Raw genomic sequence first — 25,203 nt, forward strand, 5'->3', positions numbered from 1 at the left:
GCCTTTTTGTCAGGAATGAAGCCTCACTTGAAATAAGACAAAATGAATTTTATGGCTGAATTCTCTGTGTCCTCCTATTACAGGGTGTGGGTCCTGGTTTGAAGGGAGGGAATCAGGATCAGGTAGGAAAATGGGGCTTTTATGAAGGGAGGTTGTTGGTTGGGGCTGCTTCTCTGGGGGTTACAGAGCTCCAGAAAGATCTGCTTCCCTAAAATAGGGCACCAAGGCTGCTCTTTTAAGATAAAAATGGACCTGAGGACAAATGTACACAGCCTGCTGACAAAGAATGGCTCCTGTGCCACCTGACGCTGATTTACCTGAATAGAGGAAAACCATTTAGAGGAGCTGTTCAGAACTTCTTGCGACAGTGGAAAACATCTGTAAATCTTCACTGTCCAATTTGAACTTGAAATGTGGCTAACACAACTGAGGAACTGAAGTTTTCATTTTAATTCAACTTAAAGGTCTCATGTGGCTAGTGAGTCCCACACTGGACAGTGCAGATGTAGTCAGACCAGTTTCAAATCCTGAAGCTTTCGAAGCCCTGAAACTTAATAGCTATAACCTTTGTCAAATTATTTAATATCTGAGCCTCTATGGGATAAGAAGTGTACCTAGTCACAGGGTTGCTGTAAAGAGTAAATGAACCAAAGATATATAAAACACTTAGCACAGAGCCTCCACATGGTTATCCAGAGTTGGGAAAATCAATGTTGGCTTGCATGTCCAGACCCTACCCAGGAGAGAGGGGCCTTGGTCTCTAACTTCAGAACCGTGTCAGACCACTTCCACTAGCTCACATCTGCATGCAGGTATGAGTGCAGGCTGCTCAGGTCACCATCTGGTTCTAGACTGGCGTCTGTGTCCTCAGTCCTGTTAACTCCTGAGGGTCAGTTCTTTTTCCTTATCAACAAAGTGGCAAGCTTGCTTTGTCCGCTGTGAGTTAGGTTAATGTGATTCAACTTCTGGAGCAGACTTGAGTGTCTGGGCCTCTAAGATTGAGGACTACTACCTCTCACCAAGCTCTCCTTCCAGTGTGCCTGACTTGGGTATCAAGGTAATAATCCTCTGGGAGGCTGCCTGCCAGTCAGTTTGGAGGCCAGCTTACCCTGATTGACCTGGTTTCCACCTGTTGGTTAAAATGTGTTGGGAGGAAGGGGCAGGAACTAGAGATGCCCTGACTCTAGTCCAGAACTTTTAGTGTTTTTTAACAGGGGCCATTCAGTCTGGCTTCAGCATTCAGAGTAAGACATTCTTTTTATTCTAGTCTCTGGAGTAAAACTGCTCCTCCTCTGATCACTGACCCACATAAATTTCCATCCCCCTCTCCAGCCTCCTCAACTCAAGCCACTGGACAGGCAGCAGAGCAAGGCTCTTCCCTCAGGTTTCTGCCAAAGAACACTGGCGCTACCTTCTGTCTCGGCTGACCTAGACCCAGCCCCACCTGCCCTTACTGGTCACTTACCCTGAGGTGCACCCTCACAGCAAAGGGGCTGCCAGCTGCAGGGGATCATCAGTAATGAGCTCAGCCCTTTGGCCCTTCCCTGCCTTGCTGGCTACTATCTTCAATTCACTGTTAAAGGTGTTTTGTCTATTCCTCAGTCTGACACCTTTTTCCTTGGTGCTGAGATTATACTGTATATACAGTTTTACATCTTTTTGTGTATTTCCACAGATCCTAAGCAGCAGCATCTTACACCTGCCCAGAATACTGGAGGTTTGCCCCATTGAGCCTTTGTTTACAAGCCACTGTTTGGCAGCAGACAAGTGGCCATCCTGTGTGCTCAACAGGACAGCCACCCAGACCAGTGAGGACAAAGCACTGTGGCTCAGCCTCCAGACTTTGTGCCCTTTGGGCCATATTCCTTCCTCTCCTTGGTCACATGGAAGATCTACGTACAATCTAGCTCACCCAAAGGCTGTACTCGTCAGTAGTCCCCTCACCTAGGCACCTGGTCAGGGAGGTGTACAGGTGGCAGACAACAGTCTAGACTGACCATGAGGCTGGGCCAGCCTCTGAACCACACTCCAACTACTATATAGCTGTATCCAGAAACTACCATCCATCTCTGAAGGTTACCTGAAGACAACTGTCCACACCAGCTGTCCCTCAGATTCCTTTCTACCCACATACTTAAGGCCCATCCCTACCAAATCACTGTCAATGTTTGACCTCACTTGGTGCTTCCCATTTGGTCTTAGGATTGGTCCTTTTCCTACCCAGCTTCTAGGCCGGCCCATGGCCTCTCCCACATATGCATTGTGAGATCTTAGAGGAGTCACACCACCATCAAGCTTCAGTTTCTTCATCTATTGAAGAGGGACTTCTTGACTAAGGCCACATGGCCCAAGCATCCCCAAGGCAATCTCCCAAGAGCACGCCCATGTGCACACAGCCTGGGATTTATCAACTCTTGTCAGCCTTAGGCTATCAGACCTCATTTGGCATCCTCACACCAGATCAGACAGGTGTCTATATTGAAACTTTATTACAAAATTATAAAGCAGAGCTCTGTAACAAAAATACACCTTGGGGTTTGCTTTAACACCCAAGTTAAGTCTGAGAGAATTTTAATATAAGCCACTTGAAGAAACACATTTACATGCAAAAGATCAACAAATGTACACAATATATATTGAGCACTAATTCCTGTACACATCATTCTTACCAGTTTGGGTCCAACCATTTCAACATATTATGAACCAGTCAGCTATCCAAGTCTTTTAAAACAAGTCTCAAGTGAAATTTCAGAACAATCACAGCAAAGCCACAGAATCATTGTGAATTAGATGTTTCCATGATAATTAAGACCTATGTTACAGTTCTGTTCATATCTGAACTTATCTGAACCAGTTTTATCTTTTCAGCATGTTCTGCCTCAGGGAATAGTGAGCCCCCAAGTACCACTCATTCACTATATATTACAGCCTCAGTTGTCTGAAAATTGTTTCCTTCAAGCTTTGAGGACTTTGCCATACTTAGTTCTCATGTTCTGGGATATATCTGAGCTACAAATATGAGAGGCAGGAGGGAGCATTCAAGGATAAAAATCATGTTTTCTACCTAGGTGAGACAGTCACTGAAATGGGATCTTAGAATTCTTTTATTTGGTATAATAATAAGGTACCTGTCCACCACCCCTCCCCCCGCCAAACAAAAACCAGGGTTATTTAACACCATTTTTCCTAAGGGAAACCTTCACCAAAAGAAGTTAGAAGACTTAAAGGCAACTTCTTTCTCCAAAGTAACATCAGTTCTAATTCTTACTGAGGTCACTAACCAACCATCAGGATATTATTTTTAATTCATCTCTTAGAGGGAAATTGAGAGGTAGGGAGAGGTAAGGTCCCAGCAGAGAATTTTAAGTAGGGAGAGAGCCAACTTCTGCCCCACAGTTATTGCTATATCTTAACTGAGCTGCACATATGCAAACCTGTTTCACAATACAACTGAGTAGCAGCTAAATCTTTTGCTAAACTGGTAGGCATTGTAAACTATAATATTTACCATCCAGCAGAAAGGTGAGATGATACCTTCACAGAGAAATCGCTTGATTTCCCCAGATGCCTACAAAGGCTGTAGCCCAGATCAAATTATCCAGGAGTTGGTAAAATGTTGAGATAAGTTACCCAGTATTTAGCTGACAACTACTTTATGAAATTATTTCATTCTTCCAGAGGGGATTAGTGGTTGAAGATGGCAGGAACACCTCAGTATGTCTGCACTGGTAAACAAGTCAAGTCCCCTTACAGGTTTCCTGCTGCTTTCCAATGTCATGATTGGTTTGTCTAGTCTGAAAGACCTTGGTTGCATCATGGGGGCATCTGCCAAGGCCCTCAGGTGTTTAGGGTTTGCATAGTCCATCCAGTAGTTAATGGTAGCACACAGCTCTTTAACAGCCTGTGCTTGTGCTTGGCTAAACTTCTCCAGCAAACTTTAAGTCCTTTGGCTCATTAGTGGTATAAAGATCCTAAGAGGACTCAAAATCATCACCTACTCATCGCATGGTCCTTCCTAAAGGGATTAGAGAATGCTGCTTCCTAACCTGCACCCAACTCAGTAGGCTGAGAAGTGAAATGGGAGAGAGACAGAGTCCTCACCCACCTGGGGAAGTGAGACTTCCAGCTGTCTGCCCAAGAGCTGAATCCAGCCTCGGTTAGTCCCTTCTGATAACTCCTAGGTGCTCTGCCTTACATGCTGTCTCCAGGAATTTCATGAGAAGTTTAGCTAGAGAAGATCAAGGCTCTTTGCCTAAGTCTCCATGCTTCAGTGAGACCATGCTTAGAACCTCCATAGGAAAGAGGGACTTATATTCAACGGAAGGTGTTTTAAGACTCCTGTCCGTGGGAGAAGTCAAAGTTAGGCAAAAAAACTCATTGTTTCCACCCAGCATTTTCCCTTTGCGCAAACTAAAATTAAGGATGGTGTAAAGTTAGGCCCCAAGAAAAGCAGAGGTGAACTATGCGCCATCTGTTGCATAGAGAGACAAATTTCCCAGCAGGTTAGAAGCCAGATGTTTTGCTGGCTCCCAAGATCACACCAAGGGACAGAGCTTCCAGTCCCAACACTTAACAAAGCAACTTTCAATGACTGAAAAATTTCAGTAGCATTCGTGTTTCATTTCTCACCGAAAATCAGTTTGCTGGTCCAAACTCTGTCCTAAGGAGGATCACCATTGATCTGCTAAACTAACATCTTTTTGGTCTGAAGAAACAAATGGATTTTAGGCAATGTAGTAAGAGACTTTAGCAAAGGTCGGTTAAAGCACAGAAGGCTAGAGACGAGAGATGAATTCAAAACGAATCCAAATGTGCTAGAGAGGACAGTCATTCTACCAGATGTCTGATTGGTGAAATAGAGGCAAGCACCTCAGTGGGGGTCGGTGGGGTACAGAAGGATTGGCAAAACTGTTTAGGTTCTCAGAGGAAGATGTGGTCTAAGTTATGGAAGTCGTCTTTTCATCTACTACCATCACCACATCAAAATCACTGAACCATGGACTTGCCCATGTGATCTATACCTGTTCCCATTGGCCTCAGGCTCTGCCAGCCAAAAGGTGCACCCCTATGACAAGACTGGCATGCACAGAAGTGACACAGCATTTTTGCTTGCCCTGGTCTGGGGAACACTTCAGATTTTCTTGTTAGCCTGCCCTCTTTGCAGTGGGCCAATCCTGAGCCCAGACACCTCAAGCTATGTCTCTGTAAGGCACTGAAGGAGCCGGTCCAAGCCCTCAGGATAGGAAGACGTGCACAGCTCAAATCACGTACTGCCAGCAGATGGAACATTCGTTCATGTGCTTGCCACACTAGGTACACGTTACCATGTGGCCACACTCCAGCAGAACACAGTCAATGGGTGAGTCCATGCAGATCCTACACAGGTTCTCCTCCAGTCTGGGTGGCACTTCTCCCCCTGTACAAACACAGGGCAGAGGGGACAGTAAGAAGTGTCTAAGTGTATGGAGCAGTGGGGGGATGGAGGTGGGGCAGAACAGGCACACTGTGAAGAAACCCCTAAATCCACATACTTCCTTCAAAGAATTCCCAAAAACATTTCCCCAGTAAGCTATTCCAGATGCTTGTTCAGATCTACAACCTGACTTGCAGAGGTGCAGATGAAGAGTTAAATATTTGTAGCTCAGATATATCCCAGAACATGAGAACTAAATATGGCAAAGTCCTCAAAGCTTGAAGGAAACAATTTTCAGACAACTGAGGCTGTAATATATATACTTGGGGGCTCACTATTCCCTGAGGCAGAACATGCTGAAAAGATAAAACTGGTTCAGATAAGTTCAGATATGAACAGAACTGTAACATATGGTTCATTAAGGATTGCAAGGCTTACCTGTAAGCCAGCTTAATAAACTAATACATTTATTGACTTTAAATTTTATAAAGCCAAGGCTCATAAGCACCCCCACCACCAATCTACCTCCAGGCCTCCTCTGAGGAGACATCCTGGTGGAAGGGCCCAGTGGAGATCACAGCTCCTTCTCTGTGCTACCCCCACAGAATTGTATTCATACCCCCGTGGCTGCTCATCGCACTGGATTAGAATTTTTAAGTTTAACTAATTTCCCCCCCTATTCTATGGGCTCCTTAATTCAGCAAATTCAGTTTCAACAGTTATATGCTTAGCATTTATTCACTATGTGCTCTGAAGTCAGATATTCCTCTTTGAATCCCTAACAGGCCGGCACACAGTAGGTATTCTCTAAATGTCTGAGAAATAGACATCTTCCAAGGCAATGATAACAGCACACATTTACTGAATGGTCACAGGTACCAGGCAGCGTCCTGAGTGCTTTGTTTTTCAGGACAACTCCTGGAAAAAGTTTTTCACAACCTCCAAGTGTTTCTCCAGCCACCTCTGGGGATAAGTGCATGTCACCAACATCCAGCACCCCATCTGCTTTCCTGCTAGAAGGATACCTTTCAGGTTTCTGACTTAGCTAGCTCTTTTACAGAGACTTGAGCACCCACAAGCCTACAAAAAAAACTAGAATGCTAGGATCCCTGCGAGTACAGGTGGGGTCTTCTCATCATACTTGTAATATGGAGGATGCTGAATAGCACTGGTTGGCTCTTGACACCAATTGCTACCCCTTCTCTGCAGGTGTTGGAAGCCCAGGAACCACATTTCACAGATTCCCTTGACAGCAGGGCTCTGCCAATAAAATGTACTTGTGTGAAATCCAGAGGGTAGAAAGGAGGTGGAAACCATTCTTTTCTCCTCTGTGGCGGCAGATGTACAGGCTGTATGTTGGCCTCCATACTCCCCCGCCAGTCACCAGCCTTGTGGCTATGGGGCAGCAATGACTTCACCAGTAGTTTCCAGAAGTTTCCTGGGTTCTGAGTGGCAGCAGCAACTGTGAATCTGTGGAAGCAGCTACAGCAAAGTAAACTGAAAGCTAGTGGGTGCAATACTCCTGCCCTTAACTTTTACCACCACTCGCCCCTCCAATAATGAGCAGCAATTTCTTGTATCAAGGCTTTTTTTTTTTTTTTTTGCTTGAAATATCTACAGTGGTTTCTGTTTTCCCATCTATGGTAGCTGTAAAATATGTCTGCAAATTCTTTGATTCTTCTTTCTTCAAAAGGTTTGAATGTGAGCTGGATTTAGTGACTGACTTCTAACCATTCATGCTATGTGACAGAAGTGATGCTATGTGCTTTCTGAGACTAGGTCACAAAAAGGATAATTTCCATCTGTCTCCCTCTCTGGATTGCTCACTCTGGAGGAGGCCAGCCATTATGCTGTGCGGACATTCAATCATGGAGCATGGGGACAGGCCCGTATGGGGAGGATTGAGGCTCGCTCCAGCATCTGGCACCACCGTGGGATCCATGTAAGAGAGCAGCAAACCACCTCAGAAGTGGACTTCCAGCCTGTCAAGCCTTCAGATCTGCAGCCCTGGCAGAGATCTTGAGACCTTCATGAAACACCCAGAGCCAGAACTGCCCAAACTACTTCTGAATTCTTGGCTCATAGAAATTGTGAGGAATGTTTATTGTTGTTTCAAGCCATTATTTTGGTGCAATCTGTTGCATACACCAGATAATCAATACACCATCTGATGCAGAGGTTGAACCAGGCAAACGTGAGACTCTCTGAGCTGATAGATTAATGAACGATGCCCTTGAATGGTTGGAGACTTTGGTTCTAAGCTCTAGCTCTTCTCCACCATAATATTTGCCATGTCAACAACCCATAGGTATTCTGGGCACAAAATTCCTTGACCCTTGTTATGTGAAGAGGACAGGAGTACCAAATGTGCAAAAATAAAGAAGGGTTTTACTGTTTCTCAGGGAAACTTACAAAGAGAATGGTAAGAGGGGATTAGGCCAGACTTAGCTGGCCCAGGTGCCCATTGGCTAGGGGCCCTGTAGGGAGGGAGCCTGCCTGGAATGTATCACGCTTATACGATGGCAAGGCAGGGAACATCTATACCACTAACTGTGGAAACTGCAACGATGAAAGAAATGATCTCATTAGAAAGATGAAGTCTATTTTTCCATTGAGGTGGTTGGTACCTGCTGAACTAGTTCTCTGCTGAGCTGCTGAAAGGGGAAAGGAAATGAATCTCCAGGAGTATCCAACTGGCTTCACCTCCTAGATTCCTGACACTTCACTGATCCCCATTCCTAGGTGATGCATGAACCTTATCATCATCTAGAATGTTCAATCTTTCACTCTGTGAACACAAGCTCTTGTCCTTCCAGTTCTCACTCAAGTAGATCCACTGTGCCAAGTTCTTCACCTGCATCAAAACCTCCTACCTGGTGCCCCATTTTCTCCTAGTTCCTACTTATCTAAACCCCCAAGTGGCCTCTCTACTTGTAGGCCACCATCAAATTACTCCTCCTACAACTCAAGGTGGATCATGTCTCTTCTCCGCCTAAAACACCAGTAGTTCTTGCTTTGTAGTTCTTATTTGCTAATAGGGATTGTGCAAATTTGAGGTAGTGTTATATAAAAAAGATATTATCTAATCCTCACTTTATGTACCCACTATGAAATAAGGCAACTCTCCCTGAATAGGAACCTGGAGCTGCCGGCAATCCCAGCCCACACGTTGGGAAGCCCAGCGGTACCAGACTCTCCATTCTTGGTTTTCTTCAGCTCCCTTTCTTTGTGGCCACCTGTCTTATTAGGATCAACCCCGTACTCATACAGAGTCTGAGCCAGTCTGGCAAGTTTCTGCCCTTGTGATCTAACAGTGTAACCAAAGTGCCTGGGACAATACCTGGCCCACAGAAGGGGCTCCGTCAGCAGTAGCTGCCATCATGCTCATGACCAATATTATTCATATTGTTTTGACTCTTTGAGGATGACCACGGCTTATACTTCTCTGAATCCCTATGCCCTCCAATGGGGCAGTGTAATGGTTAGCAGGCTTTGGAGTCTAACAGTCCTGAGTTTAAGCCTTAATTTGCAGTTTTGGATGGTGACCTGGTGCACTTGGGCAGGTTACGTACATTCTTAAAGTCCTGTTTCCTTATGTGTCAAATGAGGATAACAACATATGCTTCCAAGGATTGTTGGGCTAATTGAAACTGTAAAATGCCTAATCTGGGGAAGCAAATAGTAAATGTTAGCTGCTGCTTCCTATTATTACTGCTATTTAGTCTTCTGCTTGAAGCACAGTAAACATTTGTTGGCTCACTGAAGCCACCACCCAGAGGAAAACACCTGTAACTCTCAGTAAGAAGCTTGGGAGGTAGCTTGGTCAGGCACCAAGGGAGCAGGGGTCTCTTGCCCAGCATCAGCAAACGAATAAACCAGATGAGAAACGACAGGCTGCTCACTTTGCTTGGAACGCCACCTCACCAGCAAACATGCTGGGCTGTTTCTCCCTAGCACTGCGACGCTGGGAGCTCTGGGCTGTGGTCCCATGGTTGGCACTACTTTCTCTGTCGTCGTTACTAAACCACCAGCATTTATTTGTGGTCATTTAGGTAGATGATCAAAGCTTGTTCACTCAGAGTTTCTTTTACTAATCTACTTTACTTACTGACTTAACTAAAAATAATTTATTAATGACTTTCTTTGCAGAAAGAGTGGAGGAATGTTTGCTTCTTTTACAGATTACACTGTATTATCACTTGGAATCATGCAGCTTAGGATCTGGAGGGAGCCGAGCAGCATGCACCTGACCCTCAGTGTGGTCAGGAGAGTCCAGGGCAGTACAGGTGACTGGACATTTTCTGAAAGAAGGCCTGCTCAGGGTAGTCTTGGGCAATTACTGGCTTTACCCTATCCCTCCAACACCTCCCTGCCAGCTAGCTATTCAAGGGCTTGGATTTTTTAAAAGAAAAAAAAAACCCAATGTGAATCTTCCACTGGCTGATGAGGGTGAAGAACCCCCTACTACCCAGCTAGGGCCCCTGTACGGCACACGTGTGAAAGCCTGCGAAAACAGGCCTTGGCCCTGCAGTGGAGCCAGGCTCAGAGATCCCAGTCTCCTGGCAACAGCAAGGACCCTGTGAGAGGAGCCAGGAGTGGGTGATCCTCTGTGGGCAGGAGGTTGGGAGGTTGTAAAGAACTGGTACTTGATGAACCAGGGGACAGAGAGCCCCAGAATACACTTTTCCTTGATTTAATAATCTACACTCCTTGAGGATGATATGTTTCCCAGTTCCCAGGGACTGACTATATTGGGGAAATGAGGGAGGGAAACCTCATTTGTGCTTTGCCTGCATTACCTCTGTGGAAGGAATGGCTGCCGCGAGGGATTCTGGCCTCAGCCCTGCTTTTCGTGCCTATGGCACTTGTTATTTGCATGTAAGTATTTAATAATCTATACTTTAATTCCTTACCAGATGGCTAGGATTGGTTATGAGTTCATACACTTCAATAAGAGAAAGTACGTATTTTATTGAGAAGCCAATCTTAGAAACGTTGTAGGTGGCCTGGGGCAGGCTGGGGCTCCCCGTGTGCTGGTATCTTGGGCTTCACTCTCCTCCCTCCGGCACCTGACCCTGAAGTCACATCCTTTGCTATTACGACTTCACTGAGCTCCCTGGGACAAGGAGAATAATGCCAAATCTTTTACTCTTAAAAGGAATAATAAAACTTTTTGTTATTACCTCATTTTAGATAAGAATTTTAAATTGTCCCTAATCTTTTACCCTCCATCCTTCTCACGTAGCATCTGCGCCAGGATTTTATCACGTGAGGCACTGAGGATTCTGTACTTATCCCTGAGCCAAAGTGACTGCCTTCTCCAGAAAAAGCCCTCCTAAAAAAACAGAAAGGAGATATTAATTCTATACTTCCCCTGCTTTCTCCAGGAACAGTACTTGATTCTCCTCAAATTTACCTGATTCGCACCCTCTTCTGAGGGTTTATCCAGAAGTAGAAAGAAGCCCCTTGGAGGAAAACACACACAATAATTAGTGATTCATGCTATTTCTTATGTCTCTCACAATGTGTATCTCTGTCTTATTAAGACTAACTGGGTAGCTCAGTCCATCATCACAAGCAAAATCACTACAGAGCTGGGATCCTGAAAATCATTCCATGCATGCTGAGCTTCAGAACTTCTCTGTATCTGTCCCTTATAGCCCCACAGTGTCTCTGGGGAGACCTTTGTATGTGGCTTGGCATGGAGTGTAGGCAGGATTTCAGCCCCACTCACCTTCTTGGCTACTGGCCAAGTGCCCTTGTGCAGTAAGCGAACTGCTCAAGCACACCGGGCAGAAGCGTTTCACTCTCTCCAGAAGCATTTTACACCAGTATCCTTTGGACTCAGTCTCACATGACATGTGTCACTTGCTGGTGGGGGGGGGGGGGAAGAAGGTGCTTCTATTTTCCTACCTGCTTTATCCTATAAGTTGAATCACATCAAGTTATTGCTGAGTCCAACTAGCTCACTAACTTTCACATGTCAGACTCTCACCGATGAGTGAATGGGTCATGAAATCAGTTCAAAGGTCATGACCAGCACTGAAACACAAAATATTCTTTTCAATACAAATGGAATAGAAAAAAATCAGAGTGCATAATAAGTTTGTTTTAGAAACCACTTATGCCTATATGGCACATGTAGTGGGTCATGACATAAAATGGAGCTCACAGCCCAAGCACAATGATCAGTGGAGAAGTCCCCAGTGGGAAGGAACCATCTTCTTTCTGCTACTCGCCCTCAGTATGACCATGGGGCAAGATCATTTCCTTTTCTCCTTCTCCATTTCTTTATTGTAAGAAGTAGAGATAAACTCCTGTCTGAGGTCTCTCCCAGTTAAAATTCTGTGAGGTTTGGTAAAGGCAATAGAGACTGGGGGCCCATAAGCCAGTAGGATGTGAAAGGATGACTGACAGGAAGGGCTCATATATTCGACCTTCCATCAGCTTTGAAGGATACTAGGATCCAGGACCATGTGGCCTTTTCTGCCCTTTCCCCAGAGCATCTGAGGAGACCTCTGGCCAGGCCTCATGTCCACCCCTAGCAGGAAGAGGTATAACCAAAACCTTTCCCCTCCAGCCACTTTCCTTCCAGGCCTAGTGGCAGCAGATGCGACTGTGCCAGGCGCATTCTAACTCAGCTTTGGCTGGGGAGCTGCTTCTGAGAAGCAGTAGGAACTACTCTTCCTGCCTTTGATGGTTTCCTCACCGTAAAATGATGTGATTGAAATAGATGAGTTCTAAGCTTTCCTCTAGTTCTAAAATTCTACTTTGGAATGGCCAGATCAGTATTTACCTTGAGCCTCCTTCTTCATCCAGCGCTGCCCTTCTACGGGAGCACATCTGTTTTGAAAGAAAACATCATCATGATTATCCATCATGATGACCACTATTTCCAAATCTTTACTCATCTTTTTATTTTAAATCTCATCTACCAGTGGAATGATAACCTTTCTGAGGACAGGAATTCTATTTAACAGTCCTTGGACTCTTCCACAGTACCTAACTTGAGATCATGCAGGCAGCTTGCAATATATTTCACTGATTGTTTTAGATGACATTCAACAGATAATCCCTAATGAAAACTCTTGGAACAAGGAAAAGAAATTATCTGCAAGGATCCTAAACAGCATCATTGTTTTAAAGTCAAGAACAAGAGTAGAAAAAAAAAGAACAAGAGTAGGGCGCCTATTATTACTGCTACTATCCGTTATTGTCGAGGAGGTCCTAATCAATGTGATAAGAAAAGTGAAGCATTGTAAGGGAAGAGACAAACATTTGCATTTGAAGTGATGAACAACCTAAAAAGCCCAAGACGATTAACTAAAATTTTATTGGAAATAATATGAGAATTCAGTAAGATACAAAATCAAGAGATCAATATACAAACCTCAAAAGCATTCCTATATACCATGGGTAACTAATTTTGAAATGGAAGAAAGATCCCATTTACATCAGCAAAAATGCATAAAATACCTCAGGGTAAACTTAACAAAAAACGTGAAAGACCTATGTGATGAAAACATTAAAACTCTTCTGAAGGACTTTAAGAAGATATGAATACATGATCCTGAGATACCATATTCCTAAATTGTTGTAAAGGTAAATGTTCTCCTCAATTTACATACTAATATAAAGCAATCTTATTCAAATCCCATGATAATTTCTAAATTAAAAATCTAGCCAGCTAATATTTTGATGGAAAATATGAAGGAAAAACTATGAAATGTATGAAGATCAAAGGGCAGGAGCTCACTCTATCAGATATTAAAATAAGTTATTAAGCACCTGGAATTAAATAGCGTGTTTCTAATACAAGAAAAGGTAACTGGATCAACACAATAGAGTCCAGACACAGATAGTATTTTTGATCAGTGAAGAAAGAATGAACCACTCAGTACAGGATTTTAAAACAATTGGATCTTCATGTGGGAGAAAAAGTTAAGATTCTCTGCCTCAACCACACTAAACAGCAAATAAAACAAATTCTAGATGGATTAAAAAATGCAACAACACATGTTAACCAGAAGAAAATATCAGACACTATTTTTATACCGTCAGGTGGCAGAGGCCTTCCTGCAAACCCGCACCCGCCGGGCCCTGCAGTGGGACTGGCGGTGGGGCCGGCACGCCTCCTGCTCTTGCCGTTGTCCTTCTCTCCCCTGGATCGTTTGTCTTCCTCCTCTAGATCTAGAAAACTTTTACATTAAATATACTAATCCTTTCAGTGGCTTTCATTGAATTTCAAAGTTTCAAATATCTCTCAGGGTTCTTGTCTTCAAGGAGGAAAAACAACCGTGGATTAAGGAGCACAGACTTTGCAGTTGAGCACCACTGGGTTCTACCTTTGTTTGGGGCCTTAAACTGATCTCCCTCATCTGTGAAAGAGAGATGGTGATACCATCCTCACAGGAGTGTGGGGATTAGATCAGAAGATATATGGCAAATGTAGTCTGAAGTTTGGCATGAATCAGTACTAAGTTCACTAATGGTGTCACAGGCAAGGTGACCAATCTATCAAAGGCATCTGCTTGTCATATCAGACTTAGAAAGCTCTTTCCCACCACAAGATATAAAAACATTGCTTTTTGCCTCTATTTTTTTCTAATACTTTCATGGGTTCTTCTTTTCATTTTGTTGAAATATGTTTATTTAAGGTGATAAATAGAGATCTGCTGTTATTCGCCCCCCACTCCATATAGTTAAGGAGCTGTTCTATTACCATTTATTCATCTTCTTCCACTGATGAGAATATTAAAAGGGGACATTTCAAAAGTCCTAGGAACACACGGGTCAGTCTATTGCTGGACTCTGCATGCTGCTTCAGCTCATGGTTAGGTGGCATTGTTCCTTACTGTGGAACTGACATTGCCTCCTCTTTCCCCCTTGAACACCATTATTGTCTACCACAGGGAAAACATTGCATGGTCTCTGTCCTCAAAAAGCTTATCATCTAAGGGAGGAGAAGAAACAATGAAACCATATACATACTTACATATATATAAATGCAAGGTTAAACTACATGGACATTAAAAGCACTATGGAAGCTTATATAAATTCCAAAACAGCAAAAGGTCTTTTGCCACCTGGAGGTACAGTGGTCACTGCCAGGGCAATGGCTAATGACTCCTTTCCCAGAGGCCTTGGCAAGCTGAACCCATGCTAGCTACCAGTCTCCTAGACTCAGAGACTCACCAAGAGAGAACTCACTCGGTGCAATCTCAACTGATTAGTATCACAGCATTGATAAAAAGTCACAATGCCAGAGTATGACTTGACAATGAGAAATATATCTGTTCCACAGACAGACTTGCTGTGTCTAGACAATCAGGGGGTTTCTGGTCATCACCAGGGCAAGGCCTCTGGCACACTAAAGCGACCTGACCAAGTGACCTGCAGGTTCACGTTTCTCTTTAGCAGTTCATCCATCCAGTCAGGTTTTACTCAAGACGATAGGCCAGGAAGCCATTTGGTCCTTAAATATCTCTACTCTGAAGTTATTGCCCTTAAGGCTGTGGTCTTGTTTGCTTTTTATCACCCTAGACTGAATGATTATATTATTGTACAAAAGACAGAAGTGCACTTTAAAATATTTAGTTCACTTAAATGTTTCCATGTTTATAAAAGAAATATTTCAACATTTGTGTTCTGTTCAATAAAGAAAATTAATTGTTATAACCCTGTAAAAAAAAACTCTCTCTGCTCTGCTCCTTGGTGTTTCTCTCTTGGGGAGCTGCCATTTAAAAAATTGCTTATCATATTCACATTGCAGGGGAGAGGAATGCCTCACCATGGCCTCTAAGAAATGGTAATAAGTCTCACAGAAGGACTAGGACCAGGAGGACTGGAGTGTTTAGGCAAGGGTTCATGAAGAAACGTGAACTTGAGTTGGCTTTGAGAGACTCAAGGGACTTCTACAGAGTGCAACAAGGGCATTTTAATGGGAAAAGGAACAGACAAAAGTAGGAACGGACATGTGACTGGGCATCCTGGGGAGCCGCTCTGGCTGGAAAGAGGGCTGTCATGACAGTTAGAAAAGATAAATGAAGAAAATGAGGTTGGGTTGGTATAGTAGAGTCAGGATTACCAGCTAATAAAATCACTGTTGTTGTCAGCCCTGCCTGTTGGGAAAGGTAACAAACCATTGTGTTATTGAACAAAAGGCAGGCAGGCAAGCCAGCTCCAGAAGGACCGTCAATACCAAGTGCTTTAGAAACCCTGACATGGGCTTTTGGCTGCAGTGATCTGACTGAACCTATTTCCCCAATGCCTTACATGATGGGGAAGAAAGTTGCTAAGTAAATCTAATGAATCAACAAGATCACACTTTTATCTTTTAGCCGTGTCCTTTCTTCCAGGGTGACTGATCGCTCACGAGGTGGAGATCACACATCCCTCATAATTCCAGTCAACAAGGAAAGAAATCAGTGGTAGGACGGGAATGACTGGTGTCAAACTGACATAGTTTTGAGTTGAAGATATTTTACTGTCAAGTCGACTCTGGCCTTCTTAAACCTCTCAAAACAGTCTAAAGGCTCATTATCTGGCATCAGTTCCACAGAGATCTCCTGCAAGGGGGGTTCCTTTAAAAGTCTCTGGCATATACTTTGTAGGAAAAGCACAAAGCATATCTCAGTCCTTGTGACTAAAAAGGAATATCGAGTAGTAAGAAGTGGGAGAGAGGCTTTGATTTTCAGTTTGTGGATACTGAATCTAAAGACAGACTATCCTCTGGAAGCCTGAACTAATTGTTGTCCTTACCTCAATGAGACAGAAAACTGCAATCAACGCCATCACTGCTCCTGCCACTGTTGATGCCAAGATGACTTTGATGTGATGGTCATGCCCCAGAACTTCTTTTGTGAACTGAAAAAATAATGGAAAATGACTTTTTAGAAACAAAGAGGTGGAAAGGATGAAAGCTAACTATTCTAAAATCTCATTATTTCAGGCAGGTAACATAAATGTTTTTGAAGAACGTACCAAATCTAATGCTAATGATAAATCAGCATTTTCTTGGTTTATCTTGGGTGTTAGGTGCCCTCCTCATCTACCCCAGCAATTGTGACATCATTGTCTGAATGAGCACAGTGGGAGATCACTGTCTTCCCCAAAGTCCAAAGCCAAGACAAGACATAGACTAGGGGCCGCGGCCGTGGTCTTCCTGCCTGGGTGCTTCAATGCCATGTCCTAAACTGACTAACAGGCTGCGGGCCACGTTTTGGGAGTTATCCTCACCTCCTGGAACTCCTGCTCTTTCTGTTCACTCTGCACTTCTGGACTCTCATTGATGTAGTTTTCTGTTTCCCACTGGTCTGTATCCCAGTCTGCCCTGGGCTCCTTTGCTTCTTGCTGCTCACTGAGAAGCTTCATCAGGAGGCCAGTCTGGGAGATGAGCCTGGCACAGGCCGGTTTCAGGTCGGTCTCCGAGCAGCCCATTTTCAGAGTCCAGATAACATGAGAAATGAGCCTTCTCACATCACTGTTGGTGATGAGGGACCGCAGCTGCTCGTTTAGCTGAGCTTCGAGGTGGTCACCTGGAGATGAGCTCCCTGGGAAAGGGAAGGCTGTGGATGTGGAGGGAATGTCAGTGCCCACATTGTCGTGTTCCTGCTGTGTTTCCTTGCTGAGTTTGGGAGTTGGCATAAAGTTGTCTACAGTCACCGCAGAATCTGCAGCGGAACCCTTCTTATGGGCAGTGACTTCAGGGGTAGGTTCTTCTGGAGCAGTAGGGTTTTCTGTAGAAGGATCCAAAAGAGAAAATGGTTCCGGAAAAGGATTTTCCTGAGAAGTCAGTTCTGATGATGAAAAAGCCTCTTGTGAAGGGGAGTTCATATGGCTCATTGCAGCGAATGGAGGCTTGTTCACAACCATCGGGCTATTGTGTGAATCTTTATTGCTGAACTGTCTACTCATTTTGGCCTTGCGTATTTTGTGAACCACATCCCACCATGTTTCAGGAAAGAGGTACTTTTCTCTGAAATGTGAGGTTGGTTCAGAAGCCTTCACATTTCTAATTCCAGCACTTGGAGCTTCTAAAAGAAAAATACTGTCAGCTAGGTCTTTTGATTTTGGTTTAATCTGAGGTAGAGATTTTGGGGTATTGGAAGCAGAAGGGCTGCCCATCAAGTACTGGACAGAAGGGACGGCTGCCTCCTGTTCCCATTGGAATGAAGACTCTGTGTTGAAGGAGCTTCCTGCGGTCTCCCTGGGGGGCTGCTCCACGTGAGGCTCCTCCAGCGCCCATGGGGATGGCATCGTGAGCCCTTTTTCTTCGGCTGTGCTCTCGGCAAGGGGCTGGGCCCTCGGCTTCCTGTTGATGCCAGCCTTCCTCACTTGTGTGAGTTGCCTCTTACGTATGCCCTTTGGGCCCTTGTTGACCACCTTCATACTCCGCAGCCTCTTCCCTACACTCTGAATCTCTGGTGGGCTGTTTTCTTGTAATTGGGCAGTTTCCAATTTTTTGGCGGAGATTTGGTGTTGAAACTTGGGACCCAGAAGTTTGGAATGTAGAAGCATGGCATGTAAGATATCTTCCGGAACAGAGATTTTTCCCCATTTATTTTTGTCAGCGGAAGTGCTGGATCCAGGTGGAAGAGAGGTGTTCTCTGCATTGTTTGGCAAATGCCCCACAGGTTCATGTCCTCCTTGTAAGTTTGAAAGAAGTTTTTTAATGAATTGTAATAACGCTAATTCTGCACCTTCCAGATATCCATCAGAGAAATAAGGTAATACGTAGTTTAGTGCACTAACAACACTTTCCTGGCTAAAGTCTGCTTGCTCGCTTTTGAAGGCTGACAAACTGATGGCATTTTTGTCTGCGGCCACCTTCTCTGGCTCGATAGTCAGCTCAGGGCTGCTACTCTTCTTCCGGGATAGTAATGCCTTCAGGAACGACCCTTCTGGGTTCCCTATAGATGTTTCATCCTCTATCAAAAAGAAGAGATTGCTTTTCATCTTACTACGCTGATGGACAGTGACCGCAATTGGGTTGGGGTTAGGGGAGGGACTTGATATTATGGGTGAATGTCGAAACCACAATGTTAGTCATGTGAAACCTTCATAAGATTGCATACCAATGATGCCTCAATGTTAAAAAAAAAGGACAGACTTTTGATAGAAAGGCTTTTGATAATGAAAGACTGATAAGACAGCTTTTTGTCAGTCCACAGCTATATATCCCAGTCAAATAAATTGGGAATCAGCAAACATTTGAGGTTCGAATAGGAGAAAAATAAACACAAACTTAAACCTTTGGTCGGCAACAACAAAAGGAGAGGAATGTGTCCTTTGAAGAAACAGCTTCCTGCTAGGAACACTCCATAGTGCAAAATACACCGTGCAGGATTATTCCATTGGTCCCTGAGGGCCAATTGTCTGTGCTCAAGAGAAGCCAAGGCTAGAAGACAAATGCTCCCCCTCAGCTAGATTCTCTGCAGATCTAACACTGACTCCTCACGTTCACATACCCCATCCTGTAGTGCTTCACATGCAAAGGGAGTGTGAAGCTTTCTCTCTTAACCTCTGCAGTGTGTTCCTGTTCTTGCTACCATCACAGATGACCACTCCACCACCCACTGCAAACAAGTTCCCTTCTGCATATGCCCTTCTCCACCTACCCACCTATTCCTTTGCTTGGTCCCTGCTTCCATATATCCCAGCCCCCATAAGAGAAGGCTCTATACAGGGGAAAAAAAACAAAAACAAAAAAACACCATGTCTACCCTGGCTCTGCTTAAATTTGAGCAGGGATCTGGGGTGTGGGTTAAGAGAGCTGTCAGGTTGTTATGTCAATGTGGAATATTCAATAAACCAATGGAATAATACTGAGGTCCTAAAATGCAAAAGGGAAAAAAAAGAAAACTTTTTCAGATGCCTGCTTTGCTTTCATTTAATTTTATTTCTAGTATTTCCAGCTCTACTTGGGTAACCATCCAAGGCTTCTGACTACGTGAAGGTCAAGGGCAGCTGCACAAGTTCACTGGCCAGCTGGGTTTATTTTCCAGAAGAAGTACAAGTATTTTTGGTGGTGGTGCTGAGGGTCAGAGGGGGAGGTAAGGGTCGTGACGAAGGAGGAGCATGCGCTCGCAGAGAGCTCCAAGCTGAAGCTAGCTGACCTGAGCACTAGGCTACAATATATAACATTTGGATCTCATTTTTCCTCACCTATAAAAGTAGAATGAAAATGCCTCTTTTGCCCATCTTTAGTGGGAGAAGGGAGTGATATAACAGGCAAAAAAATTTTTTTTAAATAAGCAACGTTGTATTTATACAAGAAGCAAAGTATTATTTATGATGTGCCCCAGATCATTTTATGATGTGCCCCAGAGACCAGTATCCAAGTTATCTGGGCATGAAAGCACATTTTGGAAGTCATCAGGTTAGTGCCAATAAACCCTACTCTATAGAAAAATACTTAAAAGCACCTGAGTGTTTTGGGAATAGAAAGGCTTGAGTTCAGAGCAAATTTAGAGTTGGACAGTCTAAGAACAGAAGAGCCTTCCCATCCATTAGGAGGGCTGAGCAGCAGCTTCTGGTTAAAGAACCAGAAACTCTTAGGTTCCAAAGAAAACTTTTATTAAATAGCACCACTTGTACTCTTCTGTAAAAATTGCAAAAACAAAATAAAGAAAATATATATCTACACTTATCCTACAAGACAAAGGGCACATGAGACCTAATGCATATAAAATCAGTTTGTGAACTGTAATACGTGTATGAGTAAGTTCTCATTCAGGGGTTAAGCACCAGGCAGAGAGCACAGTACACAGGATGTGGCCACTAGTGTTCATTCTTTCCCCTTCCATTCCTTTCCCCTGTTCCTTTAAGTATGTGGATTGCGGTCACTGTTAGCTTAATAATGTAACTGAGAATCAGACTTTTAACAAAGGAGTAGTTCTTGGAAATGTAGGGAGTTGAACTCTTAATGAATCAATAAAAATAATGCAATTAATACCATTAGTTTGAAAATTAACAGTTAAAACATAAATAAAACTTATCATCGGGTAATGGTAACTCACCACAATATGTGGTGCTTGTCAGACATTCACTGTCACAATGCAGCTTGACTGTGTTGCAGAAGACCTCAATATTATTCTTAAATTGGCAGAGGCAGCAGGCCATACGGCGAGGTAAAATCCTATAAATTGAAACACAGAGAATTCAATCAGTGGTAAAGGAGGTACTTGACTGGGTAGAAGAGGCAGGCCCAGGCCACCCACAGGGCTGTGCAAAAGGAGTTCTTGGCACATATGGCCTGTGAGGTTGGCTAGGGATGACTTGGCCAACTGCTGTTCTTGAATACTGTAAATAAACAGGAGGACAGAGATGCCTCACAGTAGGGTAAGAATGGAAGTGGGTATCGTAGGCCTAGAATAAAGGTGATAGGGATTAGAACTGGGTGACACTGATCTGTTAGAGATAAATGATATAATTGAGACAACTGAGGAAATTTGAATATCAGCTCTTCATTGGATAACATTATGCATAGGAATTTCACTTCTTCAGTGTGTTTTTCGTATTTTAAGTATATAGGGAAATGATTTGGATACCCAGAGAGGAAGGCATGTAGCTGACAAGAGAGGGACTGACTGGCAGATGCGGTGGGACGTTGAGCAAGACGAGGCTAGAGCAGGGGCCAGTAGATCTGACGGTGAGGGGAAGACAGTCATTTCTCAGCTGACCTGACAAAATTGGCGAGAGCAGACTGCTAAATGCAGGGGCCTTTCCCATAGTAATCTTGTGTAAGGCCATCAGTTAGCCTTAGCATAATACCAAATTTCTGTTAGCTTGCCACATTGGAGGGGGATAGCACAATTTAAGGTGCAGTAAGTTGTGTAATAAATTGTCAAAAGCCCTACAGAAACATTTTTTTAAACATACAAAGATAGAAAATGAAATTTGACCCTTCACATTGTATGTGAAAACAAACTAATAAAAATGGATCATAGATAGACCTAAATTAATTAACCAACAAGTATTCAACTTATTAAAAGAAAACATAGGAGAAAAATCTTTGTGACTTTGGATCTGGCAATGGGTTCCCAGACAAAGATTTCTTAGATAAGACACAAAAAAGGCACAAACCCTATAAGAAAAACTACTAAATTAGAGCTAATCAAAATTCAAAAATTAAAGACTTCTGGTCTTCAGAGATACTTTTAATAGAATGAAGACAGGCTATAACCTGAGAGAGGATATTTGCTGAACACATATCTGAGAGAAAGGACTTTTTCCAGAATATATAAAGCACTCTTAAAACTCAACAGTAAGATAAATATCCAATTAAAAAATAGATTTGAACAGACATGTCATTAAAGAAGATGTCTGCACATGTATAGACAACATCATCAGAGATTAGAGATCTATTAGAGAAATGCAAACTAAAACCACAATGAGACACAACCACACACCTCCAAGAAAGGCTAACATTTTTTAAAAACTGAATATAAGGATGAGGTGAAGATGTGGGGCAACTGCCAATTCTCAGTATACTGCTTTCTGGGATGCAAAATGGTGCAGCTACTTTAGAAAACAGCTCAGCAGTTTCTTCAAAAGTTAAATACATAACTAGCATATGATGCTTCAAAAACATGGTCACACAAAGACCTGCATATGAATGTTTTTCATACCTTTTTATAGCCACAACTAGAAACAACTCAAATGTTCATTAATTAATGACTGCTACAGAACTCTACTCAGCGATAAAAGGGAGGGACAGCTGTGACAACATGGATGACACGCAAAAAGATTATGCTAAGTAAAAAGAGCCAAACACAAAAGGTTACATGCGATATGAGTTCACTGATAAGACCTTCTGGAAAAGGCAAAAACTGCCAGGATGAAAATCAGACTGGTGGTGGCCAGGGGCTGGTGGTGGGAGGAGGGGTTTGCCTGCAAACGTCCATGAGGGGCCTTTTTGGAATCACAGGGGTTCTGCATTTCAAATAGTGGTGGTTATATAACTATACATTTGTCAAAATTCATCAAACTGTACACTTAGAAATCGAATTTTATTACATGAAAATCATATTCAATAAGCCTGACTTAATAAAAATAATGAAACTTAAAAAAATCAACTAAGTGAAAATAAATATAAGAAAAATCAACTTAACAGTTTTTCTAACTTGGGGCTCATCGTGACGATGCTCTCCACTGTTTTAAGTGTCACTTGGGTTTTTCCCATGTCTCTGAAGGAAAAAGCACAAACGTTTATGATACAAACCCAAAGACAAAAACTCTATACTTAAAAAGATACTTAATGACACATTATTACTTCAGTTTTGGCTTCTTTGTCTAGCCAGTCCCAGTTTACTTGCCACAGATAATAATTCCAGAGAGAAATTACTGAAGAAATTTAAATTTATTTGCATCATCAAATTAATGACCTTGGCCCTGAACACTACGATCTTGTTGTCATCGCCCTGCTTCTCATTCTCACCTGCACCCACCACTCTAGAGTATTTACTTTTTAAAAATACACGTTATTCCTCCTTGCTTTCTGGGATAAATTATATTTCTACACGCATCTACACATCCCATATCTTTGCGCATTCTTCAGCGCCACTCTCTTTCTCTGATAGCTTGTCTTGCACATATACATTCTTTCTTAATCCTTTCTTTGCCCAAAAGTCTTATTTCAATAACCCAGATAAAATATAAATGATTCCTTTTTAGCCAAAATGCAAAATACTAAATCTTTGATGAAAGTAAAAGAGCAGAAATCATCTCATAAGCCATGAGATTGTTGCAATACTTACAAATATTTTAATACTCTCAATTTGAAAAAATAAGAATCTTCAACAGTTGTCAGAAGATTATGACTGAGATTTCTGAAAAAATACAATAGAATTAAAATTATCTGCATTTCATGAAACATATTCATATATATATATTTTTTTGGTATGGGACTTACAGGTTAAAAGTAAAAACCATTATCTGTCTTTACCTATAAATCACACTTAGAGTCTGTAAAGCACTCTCGCTTTGGGAGCTACCTACCTAGGTCTCTGGATGATAAAGGGGAGAAGAGAAAGAGGAAAAACACAGAAAAAAGTTGGAAGCAAAGACTTTTCAAATTGGGAATCCCACAAAGTGTCTACGCTGGGGGGAAATCTCCTTGCTCTGAAGGAAATGGTATTCCTAGGTCCTCCATAATTCAAGGTGCTTTTCTTTCAGTTCTGGAAATTAAAACAGTTCCACAGTTTAAACCTTGCTGTGACAGCAGGACCAGTTCCTTGGTTTTGGATCCAAAGAGACAGGGATAAACCTGAGAGGAGGTGGTAAAACCCTTACTCCCGTCACAGCCTTGGCTACACTGCACGCAATCACCTGTTGACTTGTCAGTCTCCTGGATTGTCAGCTCCTTGAGGGCAGGGACGACACTTTACTGTCAGTGTCACTCCTTGTCTGACATGGTCCCTGGTGTTTACTAGGTATTTAATAAATGTTTTTGAATAAATAAATAACATTTTGCTTACGCATCAATAAAATGAACAAATTCAATTTTGATGCAAATTTGTATTCCAAAATGCTGAGATTTTCTTCTCAATTCTTTAAAACAAACAACAGACCAAAAAAAAAAAACAGGAAGGAAAACTCTTCTTGTAAATTAACATTAATCAAGAATCATTAGTGCATTTTGCAGAATATTATTGTCACAACTAAATCTATTGGGCTGCCAGGCATTCTGTGATCAGCTTTTCACATTTAATCCTCACAATAACCCTCTGTGCTACATATTATTATTATTGCTACCCCATTTTACAAGTGAGGAAATTGAAGTAAAGAGAGGTTATATAACTTGTCCTAAATCATCAAGCTAGTACTAAGAAGCAGAACTGAAATCTGAACTCAGTTCTCGTTCCAAAGCCTGGGTTTAACTTGTATGGGGGAAAGGGATTTAAGACAGCTTTTACTTTAACCTCAATTTTGAGAGCACTAAATATACAAATAGCTTTTCAAATTTGATCTACCCATCTGGGAAACCTCTACCAGAATTACATTTTCTCTTTTTATTCCTTTTCCCTAATCACCTCCCATGCTTAAATATCTACTTAGCCTGTCGTCATTAAGACTTTAGAGATTTAAAACCATGTTGCAGGAGTATCAGTGAAAATGATGAAGTAAGGATATCTGAAAATTTATCCTATAAAGGAAAAACAACAAAATCTAGCAAGAAATGGTCAAACCAGCTTTTTCAGAACTCTGGATATTTAATCAGTGGGCTTACAGCAATGTGGGGAGCATTTATTCAAGAAAAACATTAATTTCTCTACAAACAGGGAGATCTGTGCTGCTTTAACTTCTCCTAGACCTTTGCTCTGCATCCAGTGGTAGCTTTGAAAAACAGCCCGAGGTCCTTCACAGCCTCCTTCCCAAAGACTTGTCTCTGTGTTACTATCTGGTGGTGCCCTGGAGGACCTTACCTGAAAGGTTTGCCTTTGACCTGACTGGGAGCTGCCAAGTGCTAAAAGCCTCTCCTCAGAGGGCATTTTTAAAAACAATTACAGGCAAATGGTTTAATATGGTAGGTGTGGGAGGCAGTGGACAAAAAATAGCTGAACCAAAAAGCTTAAAAAGACAAGTTGAGGGAGGAGATGTTCATAGAGACTTTGAAAGGCTCCAACACATTCCTGGGAAACTGGAAGCCCATGAGACATATTTCTGAGAATCTAGAAAAAAACCATCAGCACTAATCAATGAGTTCAGCAGGGTTGTGGAACACAACATCAGTAAGCAAAAATTAGCTGTATTTCTGTACACTAGCAGTAAACAATCCAAAAATGAAA

The 25,203-nt window shown here is 42.7% G+C and overlaps 1 protein-coding gene and 1 pseudogene across 2 annotated transcripts in view; one reads left to right on the forward strand and one right to left on the reverse strand.

The window, feature by feature from the left end:
- LOC140849100 (DNA ligase 3-like) overlaps window positions 1-25,203 on the forward strand; it is an 854,661-nt pseudogene that overhangs the window by 404,313 nt on the left and 425,145 nt on the right.
- LOC140849091 (leucine-rich repeat-containing protein 37A-like) overlaps window positions 9,236-25,203 on the reverse strand; it is a 31,237-nt gene continuing 15,269 nt past the window's right edge. For both annotated transcript variants that reach the window (XM_073235335.1, XM_073235334.1), the window contains 9 exons: window positions 23,173-23,244; window positions 22,528-22,602; window positions 20,434-20,552; window positions 16,652-18,060; window positions 16,175-16,279; window positions 12,210-12,256; window positions 10,830-10,878; window positions 10,639-10,748; window positions 9,236-10,529 (listed from right to left, as the gene is read on the reverse strand). In XM_073235335.1, the coding sequence (XP_073091436.1) occupies window positions 10,400-10,529; window positions 10,639-10,748; window positions 10,830-10,878; window positions 12,210-12,256; window positions 16,175-16,279; window positions 16,652-18,060; window positions 20,434-20,552; window positions 22,528-22,602; window positions 23,173-23,244 (2,116 nt within the window). In that variant the 3' untranslated portion in view covers window positions 9,236-10,399. The remainder of the gene's footprint in view (window positions 10,530-10,638; window positions 10,749-10,829; window positions 10,879-12,209; window positions 12,257-16,174; window positions 16,280-16,651; window positions 18,061-20,433; window positions 20,553-22,527; window positions 22,603-23,172; window positions 23,245-25,203) is intronic.

The sequence above is a fragment of the Manis javanica genome, chromosome 4 (genome assembly GCF_040802235.1).
Source record: "Manis javanica isolate MJ-LG chromosome 4, MJ_LKY, whole genome shotgun sequence".
In the NCBI taxonomy this organism is placed as follows: Eukaryota; Metazoa; Chordata; class Mammalia; order Pholidota; family Manidae; genus Manis; species Manis javanica.